The 14,772-nt window shown below is 34.3% G+C and overlaps 2 protein-coding genes across 2 annotated transcripts; one reads left to right on the forward strand and one right to left on the reverse strand.

Moving 5' to 3' along the window:
* The first annotated feature begins 4,570 nt into the window (after positions 1 to 4,570).
* Positions 4,571 to 6,624, forward strand: LOC133201400 (uncharacterized). Its single transcript, XM_061337211.1, has 4 exons — positions 4,571 to 4,887; positions 5,262 to 5,408; positions 5,505 to 5,593; positions 6,459 to 6,624. Exons 1-3 carry the CDS (start codon positions 4,687 to 4,689, stop codon positions 5,505 to 5,507), a joined length of 351 nt encoding a protein of 116 aa, XP_061193195.1. The 5' UTR covers positions 4,571 to 4,686; the 3' UTR covers positions 5,508 to 5,593; positions 6,459 to 6,624.
* Positions 6,625 to 11,834: 5,210 nt separating this feature from the next.
* On the reverse strand, positions 11,835 to 13,292 carry LOC133201401 (uncharacterized). The gene is made up of 4 exons (XM_061337212.1): positions 13,212 to 13,292; positions 12,940 to 13,119; positions 12,582 to 12,803; positions 11,835 to 12,508 (listed from the first exon to the last, which is right to left on the reverse strand). Exons 3-4 carry the CDS (start codon positions 12,787 to 12,789, stop codon positions 11,850 to 11,852), a joined length of 867 nt encoding a protein of 288 aa, XP_061193196.1. The 5' UTR covers positions 12,790 to 12,803; positions 12,940 to 13,119; positions 13,212 to 13,292; the 3' UTR covers positions 11,835 to 11,849.
* Between the last annotated feature and the right edge of the window lie 1,480 nt (positions 13,293 to 14,772).

Consider the following 14,772-nt stretch of genomic DNA (forward strand, 5'->3'; position numbering starts at 1 on the left):
TCATCTGTATAATTGAAGTTAGTTAAATATTTTCCGACGTATTGTAAAAAAATCGAATAAGAATTTTCTGTAAATTTGCTCATTTTCACACCACATGTATGTCCTTATTTATAACATAGCTTTATGAAATTCTGTTCAGCGGATAAAGAGGAGTTGTACTGACAAACTGTTTCAGTAGTATATTTACTTCATTTCACACTTTATATTGATTAAGTTTTATAAAATTTTGTTCACAGTTGAATTTCCACAAACTGAGGATGCTTTCATATAAATTCGAATATTCAGGGCTTTGCTGTTTATGAAAAAAAAAAAGATTTTCCTTGATATTCGCATTTAAAAATTTGGTCGCCGATTTTTGCCGCACCCTACACCAAGATTCTTGATTTAAACAAACTTGAATTTACACTAACTGAAGATGCTTTCATAAATATAAAAATAACCATGGCTTTGCTGTTCTTGAGAAGAAGCCTTTAAAATTAATCTTTAATTTAATCATTTAAGGACAGACGATACGTTCCTCAATAATATATAATTTTTTCCAAGATTTTGTCATTGAAGTATTGCTACTTTAACATGTTTACTCACAAAAAATTGAGGTACCTTACCAGGCATTTGTGCAAGATACCAGAGGATAGTTTTTCTTATATAATCCTTTGGAAAAGAAAATAATTTGGCAATATCAAATTTTTTAGTGTTTGGATTTTTTAAAGACGATTAGAAACTGGTTTAGAAATCAGAGGGTAATTGAATTTTTGCATATTTTTCATATATTACGAAGATATACATAACGGATATTTGAGGAACATATCGTCTGACCTTAAAAGCCTATACAGTCCTGTGTGTTAAACTTTGATTGCCCATTGGTCCCTTTGGGACATGCTTTGAACAAACTTGTACATGTATCTACACTACCTGAGGATGCATATATATATATATATATATATATATATATATATATATATATATATATATATATATATATATATATATATTCCGCCCCAAACCGGGGTTGAACTCTCGACCCACTGAATCTGTCTCCTAGCAGTACAGGAACAGCGCGCTGGACCGCTCGGCCATCTAGGCAAGTTATTAAAACTTGCTTTCAATGCCAATGGTATTCTCGCGTATATATCATATATATATGACTGACCATGGCTTTGCTGTTCTTTAGAAGATGATTTTTTTTTTAACAAAAATCCTATAAATTTCTATGTAAGACTTTGATCGCTTATGACCCCACCCTATCCCCGGCGGTCACGATATGAACAAGTTTGAATATACACTATATAATGAAGCATTTCAAGTTTGTTGTATCTTTTTTAGCCCGATGGTTCTTGAGAAGAAATTTTCAAAGTTGCCATTAAATTTTCACGACCCTTTAGTCATCTCCCCTTAAAAGAAGGCATGGTCCTACACTTGAACAAACTTGAATTCCCTTTACCCGATTATGATTTGTGGTAATAGTCTGGTCCGATTTTTAGAACAAAAATACTCCTAACGGCAAATGATTATTATTTGGTCCAGCATAGTTTTTTAACCTATTTCGAGTATATGCTGAATCCGAAAAAATATGCTGGCCTTCATGAAAATTGCGTTAGAAAGGTCAAAATGGCGATTCAAAATGGCGGACATCCAATTTTTCTAATTTTCTCTTAATGTCGTTCAAATAGAATAAAGAATGTGTGAATATCTCACTGAGTGTAATGCAACTATAAAATGATAAAAGAATGCTAATATTATTACTTTAATTCAGAAAATTTAGTCGTTTCTACACTTAATTCGAATTTTCTCTTATTTATTTTTCTATTGTTTCTACATTTTGCTTTGTTCAGGATTTTACATTTGCAAATATCCATACACTGCAGATTGGTCTTTTTTCCTCTGTATTTCACTATTCTACAACTGAATGATGGTACAGCTGTAAGTTATGATTTGAATTTCGGAAAAATCTCTGCAATGGCCCATTCATAAGTTTGCAGCAAACAGCCAAGAACATCCATTCCATCTCATTGGACTTAGTAATGTGAGGTTACCACTATATCTGCCTATCTTTATATCACGTACTGCCTGGCATTGTGCTCGCTTTACATGCATATAAAAAGAATGGGAAGCGTAATTCCTAAATTATTTTCGAATGCACGTTAGTGGACACTGTACTTGCTACGCAACTTAAAGACGATTTTTTTGGGTTTTTTTGATCAGTTAATTTTCCTTCTCCCCAACCTTCTATTGATATGTACTACAATGAGTGAATTGTATTAAATATATTTTTCTGAAGCTCTGGAAAAGACAGATTTATCGCCGAAACAATTTAAAAGGAATAATTGCAGGCTTTCGAAAGGTTCCACTCGCATTCTACAGGTGTCTATTTCTTGAAAGAATGAGCAATGACACGTCCATATATGATATGCTAGTATGAGAACAGCTAAAGGTGCAAGAGGGCACTCAAGAACAGTACTGGAGCACTGCTTGAAGACCTACAGACTGCTTCTTCACTTAGTGCAGAATGCTTTAACCAATATCATTCTCGCATTTCACTCAATCTTCAACCATCCACTCACCCCTTCCCCCCTCCCTCCCTCCCACATACATAGCGAGCAGTAACAATGTTTTTCATAATGGTTGGTGGGAGGACACAGGGTAATATGCTTTTTTTCCCAAGGTATAGCAAAGTTAATAGGAAGAGGGATTTCTCTTGGTGTCCCTTTGTTCTGATTATATTGATTAGTTCATTTAATGATCAAACAAAAAAATAATACTAGAAAAGTTTCCTTTTTTTCTGGAAATAGTTAAAACAAACTCGACTTGTTTTCCTCATATTTGACCGTGTTCTAAAGCTCTGAACCCCTGTCCACCTGAATTCACTGCTGAATCGCTGTCATTATCAACTCGCACTTCCACTTCAGCATCCTTTAGCACACCATCAAATATAACTGAAGAAATTCTTGCCCGACTTCATTGAACCCTTTGCACTAGCTTTTGAAATTAGCAATTGTAAGAGCTTAGTTTTTCCCCCAACATCCTCTATCCCAGCTTTAAATGCTATATATTCAGTCAGTCTTCGGAATTTTGGTCTTCTCAACAGCTCAAGGAACAACACATTTATGTTCAAATGTTAAAAGACTGTTTTGTTTTCCAAAACCTTATGCAAAATGGAAAAAAAATCTCTGATAAGACATGTAGCTTTCTCTCTTGTGACCATATCGATATGTTGTCTTTTTGGGTAGAGAGGTCTTTCCATTAGCAAGAAAATTCTCAAACTTTATCATCTGGAATCACACTGTGCATGTGCATTTTTGGTGAGAAAAGTTGTATAATTGTGCGATCTAAAAGCACCTGAAGATTCCTTGTGATTTCTATCACGTACAAGCTTTCGTACCAATAGGCCGAAGCCATTCTTGACTTTGATCTGGTCAACACTTCTCTTGACAACAAAATTTTCTTGAACACTCCAAGAAGTTTACAAGGCAACTTGACCCACATTACTTTGTTAGGATAGTGTATGGTTGTATCAAGAATCGAGGGGAGATTAAACGCAAACAATTTCCTCTTTCCTATTTTGTTAAATTTAAAACAATAGGCACTGAATTCCATCCGAGTATGACAAAAATATGTTTGGTTTATCAATTTTGATTTTGAACATATACAATATTCCTTTAAAAAAGGAATTTTGCAGTCGCTTTAATTTAAATAAAACAATACAAGATTATCCGTTCACAACATTAAATATTTGTGAATGAAGTTGATTTTTATTGGCTATGAATAACAAAATGCAAATGCAGGGACGCGGAATCAGAGCTAGACAATCAAGAATATTTATGGTTTACGTATATTATACTGGTTTTGATAATTCTTAATAAATATGTTGATATATAGTATACATGTATCACATTCAAATTCATATGATTTAATAATTCCTAGCTCTCTGGTTTTGGTCTATTATTTTAAAAATCATGTACTAAGTTATGTTTCACTAGACCTTCCACATGAACATAAACATTTATTTTTTTCTACACTGCATGGACTAAAAGTAGATCAAAAATTTTCAACAACTGACTCGGAGATAATTTAGCAACCCTCGAACTACAATGTTCACTCGCCTTTGGGCTCGGGAAGTACTGCTCTTGGGGTAGCTTAATTGTCATATTGTCCTCCAAACAGCAATTATTGTGTGATATTATTAACTTTTTATACTAAGAAGCATGTTTAGATATGTAATAGATAAAAGTTCTTCGTAGATGTAGTCAAAAGCTTATCTTAATAGTAGAAGTAATAAAACAAAGATCAGTGTCTTAAAAATTATAAGTCATTAACAACAATATTCTCAAAGTTTTATTGAATATTTAAACATTATTTTATTAATTTAAAAATGCAAACTGTAATTAATTTCCTTTTATTTTCTGCAAAATGACTCAGAATTAAGCAGTTTGAGTATTTTATATAATTCTAGCGTTTGCCATTTTGAATCGCCATTTTGAGGTCATTAACACAACTTTCAAATTTAAACGACTAAATTTTCCGAATTAACGTGATAATTCATAGTTCCGGCCTGTCAATCAAATGCTTTTTATCAGCCAATCAGATCGTTACGCATAATTAGGCACAGAGACACTTCGATCGGCGGCCATGTTGTCCCACAAATAAACTTGTGGGAAGTCTGTAAGGCAGACCAAACTTTTGGGCGAAATGGTTTTGCGATGCGCTTGGGGGACCTGTAATGTTGATGAGAGGTACCCAGAGAGGTTAGAAAATGGGGTAAAGCTTATTTTGTTCCCCAAACCTAAGACTAATCTTGAGAAATGCCTTCGTTGGATCAAGGCATGCGGGCGCCCACACGACCAGCTGAACGTCCAGCGGATAAATAAACATAAAGCAGTTTGTTCAAAGGTATGACTGTTGATATTTTCATGTTCAAAGGGTAATAAGTATTAAATTTTATTTAAAAAACATGCAAGAACGAGGTAAATCGCTATTCATGATGTACAAGATTATGCCACATTTTCGTGCAAATTCGGGTGGCATTAAAGTGAGGATAGCTTTAGGCTTATTATATGTTGAAAGAGAGAAAAAAGGGAATGATTTTATTTATAAAGATGACTGTGTACAGAATATGATTCAGACTAGGACTGATCGTGCGTTTTGTTTTTCTTTGACTACGAAAAATCTTTTTAAAAATTGTCATGCATTTAATATACCAGTACGGTAGCAGAAAATTTCGGACATACTATTAAGTTTAATTATTTTCTTAAAATCATTTACAGCATTTCGTTGGAGGTAATGGACCAACTGTGCAGTTTCCAGATCCAATACTAGCTGATGGCTCAGTTCTTCGGCCAACAAGACCACCTCTCAAACGGACTTATTCTGAAAATCACACAGTACGTGTCATCAAAAAAGAGAATTCTAAGGTAGAATCCCACATGTAAACTGTATGCACACAGATCATTGAAAGTTCATTTTTTTAATGAACTAGTATGGTTAAAAAAATGCTTTGTTTATTACAGTAACATGGATGGAGAAGGCAGTGTGGATTCAATTTCAATGGAGAATGCGAACAACAGTAGCAATATTGCTGTACAAACAGAAGAACCTTGTAAGCAAAATGTTTCTCTATTTTATTCAGTATTGTACATTTTGATTTGCAAGAAATGGTTTTGCATAGGTTTTGAAGAAAACACATAATTTTTGAAGCATAGTGGCCATGAATGGCAGGTCAGGCTATTCTTTCTACAAAAACATCCTTTTGTGTGAAAACAACAAAATCACAAAATGTACAACCTGTGATCAGGAGTTGACCCTGAACTTGTGCATAATACGCATGAGTGTTTTTCAGTGTAATAATGTCATTGTTAGCAGACAAAAAAAATCTCTAATATTGTCACATGCTTCTGTGATTGTCATGTTTCTAGCAGAGTAAGGACACTTAATTTCCAAAAGGCCACATTGGCCATTGTCACAAACCTTACCATCTGGACTTGCCCCTAAGAAAGCAAACTCCTTGTTTATAACAAGGCCGCATGAATGAATATGTCTAGACGGGTAGTCTTTTAAGTAACTGGACTTCGCATCTTTTTCGTGAATTTTGCCATAATCCAAAGAGGGGGCTGTAATCTTTTTTAAACTAAACAAGCTTTTTAAAAATTTGTCATTAGGTGTTGATTTTCTTTGTAAGATTTTGCCAAAATTAGAAGCAGTTAGTCGCTTTTTTCTTTCATTATACCACAGTGCAGACTCGCTTTGTTCGCGAGTATTGATTTCAATTTCATTAGGTTCACATTCTTTTCAATCTTCATTTAAATCTGTAAACTGCAGTGGCAAAGGAACAGGGGCTTGGTGAAACACATCTGTATTGCCACAACCATTTGACATTGCTGGCTCAACTTCCTTAATATTTTTTGTCTGAAAAATATTTCACAGTATCAGCAATTGAAGTACAAATATATTAATTTCTTTTCTAGGGGTTTCTGGGATTGATATGTTTGCAATGGCTGCTGAACTACACATGTTAAGAGAAAAAGAGAAGCAGTATAAAGACACCATCTGCAAACTGGAAACAGAAATAAAAGAGCTTAAAGATCAACAGAAATCTGAAAATCAGAAGCCAACATTTGGAGTTGATGAAGTATTAAGGAGAGAGGGAAAGTTGAAAAATGTATTTAAATATTACACTGGTATTGTGTACATTAGATTTGCTAGTCTTCTGGCATTTTTGGTATCTGATGGATCCTCGATAAATTATGAAAAGGGTCGCAAAGACATTAGGAAATTGTCACTGCAAGATGGACTGTTTTTAACTTTATGTAGACTAAGACATAACTTTGGTCTTAAAGATATATCAGTAAGGTTTAAACTTTCACTACAGTCATCAGGAATTGTATTCAATACTTGGATTTCACTTATGTACTTAAAGTTAGGGCAACTTTGTATTTGGCCACATCGTGATATTATTATTAATAACATGCCAAAAGATTTTAAACATGATTACCCCACAACTTTAATAATAATTGATGAGACTGAATTTAGAACATAAGCACCATGTGCACTTGGTTTGCAAAGTCAGCTTTATAGTGATTATAAGTCTAGTACTACTTTAAAGGCATTAATTGGTTGTGATCCAAATGGTTCAGTGATTTTTGCATCCGAATTGTTTACAGGATGTATTTCAGATAAACAAATATGTGAACAGTCTGGGTTTTATGATGTTCTTGAAACACTAAAGTTGAAGGGTTATGTTAAAGATGGTGATGCTATTATGGCTGATAAAGGTTTTACTATTAAGGAAGAATTATGTAAACTTAATTTGCTGCTGAATATTCCACCAATGGCTTCATCAACATCTCAGATGTCAGTTTCAGATACCATCCTTACTGAAAAAATTGCAAAGCATCGTGTGCACATTGAAAGACTTATTGCTAAAGTTAAAACCTACAAGATACTGTCTGTGCGCATTCCAACATCATTATTTAAAAATATTAACAAAATTTGGTCTGTATGTTGTCACTTGACATTATTCCATGATGTGTTTGTAACAGACAATAAACATAGTAAATAGTCTACTTTATTCATTTTAGTTGTGACCCATATCATTGATTTTTGCATTTAGCATTGTTCAGTGGATAATTTATATATACATGTACTGTATTTTTAAACTATAGGCAGTTCCCCAACTGCATTTATATTTTTAAAATAAATATTTATTGTGGTTATTGTGAACATGTACCTGATATGGCAATATTGAGCCTATCTGCACATCACCAAGGGGAGTGTTTACTAATGGATGCTCTGCTGATACTGTGTATTCCAGAGGGGTTCCTTTTAATGAACTCAGCTGCATTATGTCATTTTTGGACACTTTGGGTAGAATATTAAAATATGATGTATGAATTAAGATTTTGTCAAGTGGATAATTTTTATCTTATGATTAAGACTGTTTTAAAATCTGATCTCATATTTATAGACAATTAATTGTAGCCATGAAGAATATTGTATTATTAAAAATACAATGGTTATATTTCTAAAAGAGGAAAGTCTTTGTCTTTTTCACATACTCTTGATTTAAGTCTAACTGGCATGTCACAGGTTTCCTTTTTCTTGATTCAGTTGGTCTTGCTACCACCACATGATTTATAGGGACAGGCTTGATCTTTGACCCCCTGGGCACATGCCACTGCTGTGGGATGCTTGTACAACTTTGTTGTTCAGGTACATTTGAAAAATTATGGAGTTTGAACCCTTGCAGACTTTTTATTAGCCCAACTACATGGGAACAGTGGCCATTTAAGCTGTAAGGAAAATTGACCAGCATTATTTCTAATGTACATGTATGCATACCTGAGGATTTTCAAATTATTTAGGCCTAGGCCTATCCCCCCCCCCCCCAAAAAAAAAAAAAAAAAAAAAAGATGCCAACTTGAAAGGAATTCGGTTTGGCCTAGTAAATAGAGAAGTTGGCCAATAATATTTATGTGTATTTTCTCTGAATTCATTCATTAGGCCCTATATATTTAAAAAAAAATCCTGAGCCAAGCGTTTATTTATATCACGTTTGCATATCTACCGTGAAAATTAATTAGGTCACAAATGTTTACATTCTAGGTGCCTAGGCCTAACCTATATAAACCCTGATTTATCAAGATTTTCTTGAAAAATACGCAAAGATTTGGATGATTTATACACATACCCAATTTTACAGGAGCAATGAGACTCGGTTATCGAACTATTCTTTATTTCCAAACTAAGTTGGTGCGGCGATTGATTTTTTCGCATGCACCTCCAGCATCGTGCTGCAACTTGTACGGAGTTATCCAAACTGAAAATCTTAATATTATGGATATATCCTTGGGTAAAGTAATTCAAACCCTTTTGTAAAACTTTTTCAGATAATTTTGAACTATTGGGTAGGTATTTCACACAGAAATCGTCCGGAATCGACTTTAAACTGTCGGTCGCCACCGAGGATGATGAAGCCGGTATCGCCATCATGTGGGACTTAGTTACAGTAACTAAGGTGGGCGGGGCTTCGGGAGAAAAGTCGGAGCTATGAATCATTAGTGTTCTATTATCATTTTCATAATTGCATTACGCTCAATAAGATATTAACACATCCATTCTCTTATTTGAACGACATTTAGAAATAATTAGAAAAAATGGATATCCACCATTTTGAATCGCAATTTTGACTTATAAATTACACCTGCACCATCATTCAGTTGTAGAATAGTGAGATGCAGAGGAAAAATACCAATCTGCAGTGTATGGATATTTGCAAATGTAAAATTCTGAACAAAGCAGAATATAGAAACAATAGACAAATAAATAAGAGAAAATTCGAATTAAGTGTAGAAACGACTAAATTATCTGAATTAAAGTAATAATGTTAGCATTCTTTTATCATTTTTAAAGTTACATTACACTCAGTGAGATATTCAGAATTCTTTCTCCTATTTGAAAGATATTAAGAGAAAATTAGAAAAATTGGATGTCCGCCATTTTGAATCGCCATTTTGACCTTTCTAACGCCATTTTCATGAAGGCCAGCATATTTTTTCGGATTCAGCATACTCGAAATAGGTTAAAAACCTATGCTGGACCAAATAATAATTATTTGCCCTTAAAACGTATTTCTAGCCTTCTTTTTAAAAATCAGGACCAGACTATAAGTTTGATTTGAAGTAGCCGAGTGGTTCTGAAGAAGTGGAAAACGTGAAAAGTTTACAGACCGAAAGACAGACGAACAAACGACCATCTTACAAAATTTGATCCGAGAAGCTCACTTTAGATTTCGGCTCAGGTGAACTAATAAATCGTAAATTGACAGTTCTTTTTAAAAAGCGGCAGGGCCACACTTACTAATATATTTTTTTCTGCAGAACACCGATTTCCGATCTGCAGTCAAGCTAAAATACTTCAAATTCCAGAGCAAAACCTTTTTTAAAAAAGTTTACTTTTACCGAAATTATATTGAATAAATGCAAGAGAAAGAAATAAATGTCAGCTTAAAATTGTTTATGCAGAAGTATAGAATCAACAACATGAAGTAAAAGACATTATTTCCGGGGTAAATTTAAATCGCTCTGATAATGACTACTGCAGAAAGACATTGAGAATAACCATTGATATCATAACAAGAACATCTAGGAGACACACTGTTACTGTTTAACTTGATGATAACAACCGGTTATCCTCCAGTAAAATTCTTGAGGAATTCCACGGTATCAAAAATCTTAGAGATGTGGATTAGTCGGGCTTTATTGAAACTGTACTGTGTACCTTCTTATTTATGCCTGGAAAATTAGTAAGCACCTGTGTGCATGATGGTAGTAAGCGATATCCCCTTAACCTACACTTGTAATTTGTGATCTGAATTAGTCCGTTGTTTTGCTATGTTGATGATTTACTTTAAATGGTTTATATCTTTAGAAATTGTTTTTCTCCTATATAAGCAGCATCAATTGGACACACCTAATGAAGTCCAGATCCATGACACAGGAATGCAGAGTTCCAGTTCCGGTTCTGAGTTGATGATAGTCTGATTCTCAGTAATAATCATGCCTCAAGGTCTCTTGTCTATAAACTAGATGCTAGACCTTGCAATAATTAGCGATTATCCTATATTTTAGGAAAAACTAACATCTTTCGAAAACTTTAAAATGCATGGTGTAAAAATATAATTTGCACAGAATTTAAGACATATTTGTATTTTCTTTTCGTTTATTGTGATGATTATATAACCACAATAACATTTAGATTATAACCTGTAGACAAATCAATTAACAATCTCAAAATAGGTACAATTTCTTGACATTTTGAGATGCTAGGAAGAAATACCATTGGACATCGATGATTGTAACAAAATCAGACTCATTTATATAATCTCAAACATCAAATGACACAGACTATTTAGCTTAATTTCTGCTGCCATGACAAAAAATCATAAAAAAAAGTTTTACTAGTATTCTGGAAAACAGTGGGACGATCATGAGTAATACTACACGTAGATGCCCTAAACATATTACAGCGCTCGAATGAGAAAATTTGCACAAAATGTGTTTTAACACTCTTGCACCATTTGCAGTGACACACGTACATTATTTTCATACTTAGAATATGGAAATCTACATTTAATTCAGTGAAGTATAAACAGAAATTAAAATCATCTCATTCACAATATTTGTACAAAATCCATTACAACAAACTGCTAATAAGAAAGGAAAGGTTTGATAAATAATATTGAGATTTTAACAGAAACTTGTACAATCTGTATGTAAGAATTTGTCCAAAATGCAAACGCAAAGCTTAAAAAGTCATAGATTAATAGATAAAGTTATATGACGCTCAAAATATGTGATTAAAAACATTGCGTGAGGATGATTAGTTTTGATGGACAGAGAAATATATCTTTCCACTTAACTGTTTTCTTCCTGAAAAGGTTTACTTAAATTTTATTTTTATGAAAAAATCTTATAGAATACATTTTCATGAAAAAAATTTAAATATGCTGTTTTAAAGGTAAGACAAAATGGAGATAAAAAATGGAATTAAACAAGAACATATTTACGTCTGTTATCTTGACTCTAAGTAAAACCAACAAATAAAACAGAATATAGAATTGGACATATATATTTGAAGTATTACATATTGTATTTGAAAGTAACAGCACATAAATTTTATCTTCTTGTTATTAAACGAATATCGCTAAAATGAGGTAAAATCTCAAAAATTCTAACATTTTTTTCCTCAGAAGTTCACGCACCTATGTACTTTAGTTTGTTGTCCATTTTGAGCTTTCCACTCTTTTTTTTAAAAAACACTTCGACGCTAGCACCACATCACATCATTATACAAAATGTTCAAGTATGGAAAATCGCATTTCGCAGGATTACTAAGTATGGCGTGTTGCTGAGTAGTGAGTAAACTCTGGACATGCTAATTCCACTTTCAATTAGAAGTTCTTTTGGAACAGTCTTAATATCTACCTGACAATTATTACCGTACATAAATGACGGAAATCCTTCCTGTAGCATGAGATACACTTTTGGTTTGTCACCGTCTGAAAGTATCAGTCCAGGACTACCCGAGGCACCGTGAGCCGTAGATTCAGAACAGTGAAACAGCACTTTTTCTTTCCCGGAAAATGCAGAATCACAGGCCCTGCTGAAATTTTGGAAATCCTCCCAGGGATACATTACTTTCCATTGCTCAAGTGTTGTTCGAGCTTCCATTTCCAATATCAAAGGGCACTTTGGGTCAAATATTTGTTTCCTTCCGTGTGAGGCTGGGTAACCAACAATGTGAATAGACTCTGGCGCAATAATTGATCTTTCTAATGCAAATGCAATTGGTAAACGGGGTAAATTTGTCGGATCAACTTCCAGTATAGCAATGTCCTCAGTTTTGCTGTAGAACGGAATGTCAAATTTCACGGGATATTTTATACCCTCTTCGTGTTCTTTCATGCGACCAAAGACAACTTGCATAGGATTCTCACCCATAATTTTAAATATGTTTTCTACAAAATAAGTTCAAAGAAGGTAAGAAAAATATCAACTGTTACACAAACAACTGTCATGACTTAAAATTACCTCTTGCTACGGAGAATCCCGTGACTCTCATGGCTTCCAATAAATTGCTTATCCTGAGATTATCTTTACATTTTGTAATCCACTCTTTAATTCCATTCTCTATCATCATCTCAACCCCTGATCCAGACCCTTTCACTTCCAAAACTTGCAATAGATACAGATAGTTGTTTCCACGATTTGGGTCACACTGGGCATTTTCTATTATCATTTTCAAGCACGCACCTTTATGCAATAAAAAGGAAACAAATTAAATTTAAGATCTCTGGGCATTACTTACGGAGCCCTTCTTAATAATGATATTCTTCTTGTTGATAAAGTGCATCGAATATTTTGTCCATATTTATATACAAATAATTACCCAATGTGCTTTCAATTATGTGAAAGGCCGTCAAAAGATACCAATCACCGACTCTGAATGCTGTTCCTGTCAAATCACAACAAAGTAAATGGCCCACACTATCCTGCCAACCTCTGGAGAAAAAAGTTTTCAATTCTGTGGAAAGAAGGGAGTTGTCCTTTGGCTTTCTGAATTTTGATCCTGCTAAATTTAAAATAAGTTTATTAGTTCTTCATAAATAAACTTTTCGGTACTGTGTAAAATCTCTATAAATCTTTCTGTCTAAACATTACCCGAGAAGTCTTCCTTTCTTTGCTGTTGTTTTTCTTGGATATTTTTCGCTCCTGTGATTTCCTCTTGTTTTTCTTAAACATCAAATTGATTGATTGATTGATTATTATTGTTTAACGCCGAGTCGACAATATTTCAGCCATATTTCGGCGAAATATCAAACTGAAGTTAAATACTTGAAGAAAATTAGATACTTCAAGAAAATTAATTAAAATTTATCTAACCCAAAAAGAAAAAGTATTTTAAACACTCAGAAACTGAATATTTTTTAAAATTGTATTTTTTAGCTCACCTGAGCCGAAGGCTCAAGTGAGCTTTTCTGATCGAAATTTGTCCGTTGTCTGTCTTGGCGTTGTCGTCGTCGTCGTCGTTGTTGTAAACTTTTACATTTTCATCTTCTTCTCCAGAACCACTGGGCCAATTTCAACCAAACTTGCCACAAAGCATCCATGGGTGAAGAGAATTCAAGTTTGTTCAAATGAAGGGTCGCGCCCTCTTTCAAGGGGAGATAGTAGATAATTGGTGAAAAATAAATAGCATCTTTTAAAAATCTTTTTCTCAAGAACCACAGCACCAGGAAAGATGAAACACATGTGGAAGCATCCTCAGATAGTGTAGATTCAAGTTTGTTCAAACCATGACACCCGGGGGTAGGGCGGGGCCACAATGGAGGATCAAAGTTTTACATAGAAATATATAGGAAAAACCTTTAAAAATCTTCTTCTCAAGAACAGCAAAGCCATGATGAGTCATATTTATATGGAAGCATCCTCAGGTAGTGTAGATTCAAGTTTGTTCAAATCATGACCCCCGGGGGTAGGGCGGGGCCACAATGGAGGATCAAAGATTTACTTAGAAATATATAGGAAAAATCTTTAAAAATCTTCTTCTCAAGAACAGCAAAGCCATGATGAGTCATATTTATATGGAAGCATCGTCAGGTAGTGTAGATTCAAGTTTGTTCAAATCAGTACCCCCGGGGGTAGGGCGGGGCCACAATGGACTACCAAAGTTTTACATTGAAATATAAAGGAAAAATCCTTAAAAAAAATCTTCTCAGGAACAGCAAAGCCCTGTTTAGTCATATTTATGTGGAAGAATCCTCAGGTAGTGTAGATTCTATTTTGTTCAAATCATGACCCCCGGGGGTAGGGTGGGGCCACAATGGAGGATCAAAGTCTTAAATAGAAATATATAGGAAAATATCTTCTTCTGAAGAACTGCAAAGTCATGATAAGTCATTTTGATATGGAAGCATCTTCAGGTAGTGTAAATTCAATTTTGTTCAAATGATGACCCCCGGGGCAGTGGCGGATCCAGGAATTTCGTAACGGGGGGGAGTAGAGGCAGTGGGTCTGGGGCTGCATTGAAGCCCCCAGTGGGTCTAGACCAAGGCCTTGGTGGGGGTCTGGGAAGCTGACAAATTCGTACAAAGAAGAGATGTTTTTCCTTGTTTTTAGGATAATGGACATGTAAGTTCTACATAAAAAAAATTCAAACAGGGGAGCTTGCCCGGCGCGCTGGTCCTGGATCCGTCTTTGCGGGGGGTAGGGTGGGACCCAA

This window comes from Saccostrea echinata, unplaced genomic scaffold (genome assembly GCF_033153115.1).
Source record: "Saccostrea echinata isolate AGI-Se365-2 ecotype Australia unplaced genomic scaffold, CSIRO_AGI_Sech_v1 ptg000044l, whole genome shotgun sequence".
NCBI classification, from domain to species: domain Eukaryota; kingdom Metazoa; phylum Mollusca; class Bivalvia; order Ostreida; family Ostreidae; genus Saccostrea; species Saccostrea echinata.

Excerpts from the sequence above, each read along its gene's own strand:
- LOC133201400 (XM_061337211.1), top strand. The coding sequence starts at position 4,687 with ATGGTTTTGCGATGCGCTTGGGGGACCTGTAATGTTGATGAGAGGTAC. Across the intron at positions 4,888-5,261 it reads ATAAAGCAGTTTGTTCAAAG|CATTTCGTTGGAGGTAATGG; the intron begins GTATGACTGTTG and ends AATCATTTACAG.
- LOC133201401 (XM_061337212.1), bottom strand. The coding sequence starts at position 12,789 with ATGATAATAGAAAATGCCCAGTGTGACCCAAATCGTGGAAACAACTAT. Across the intron at positions 12,509-12,581 it reads GGGATTCTCCGTAGCAAGAG|AAAACATATTTAAAATTATG; the intron begins GTAATTTTAAGT and ends CTTATTTTGTAG.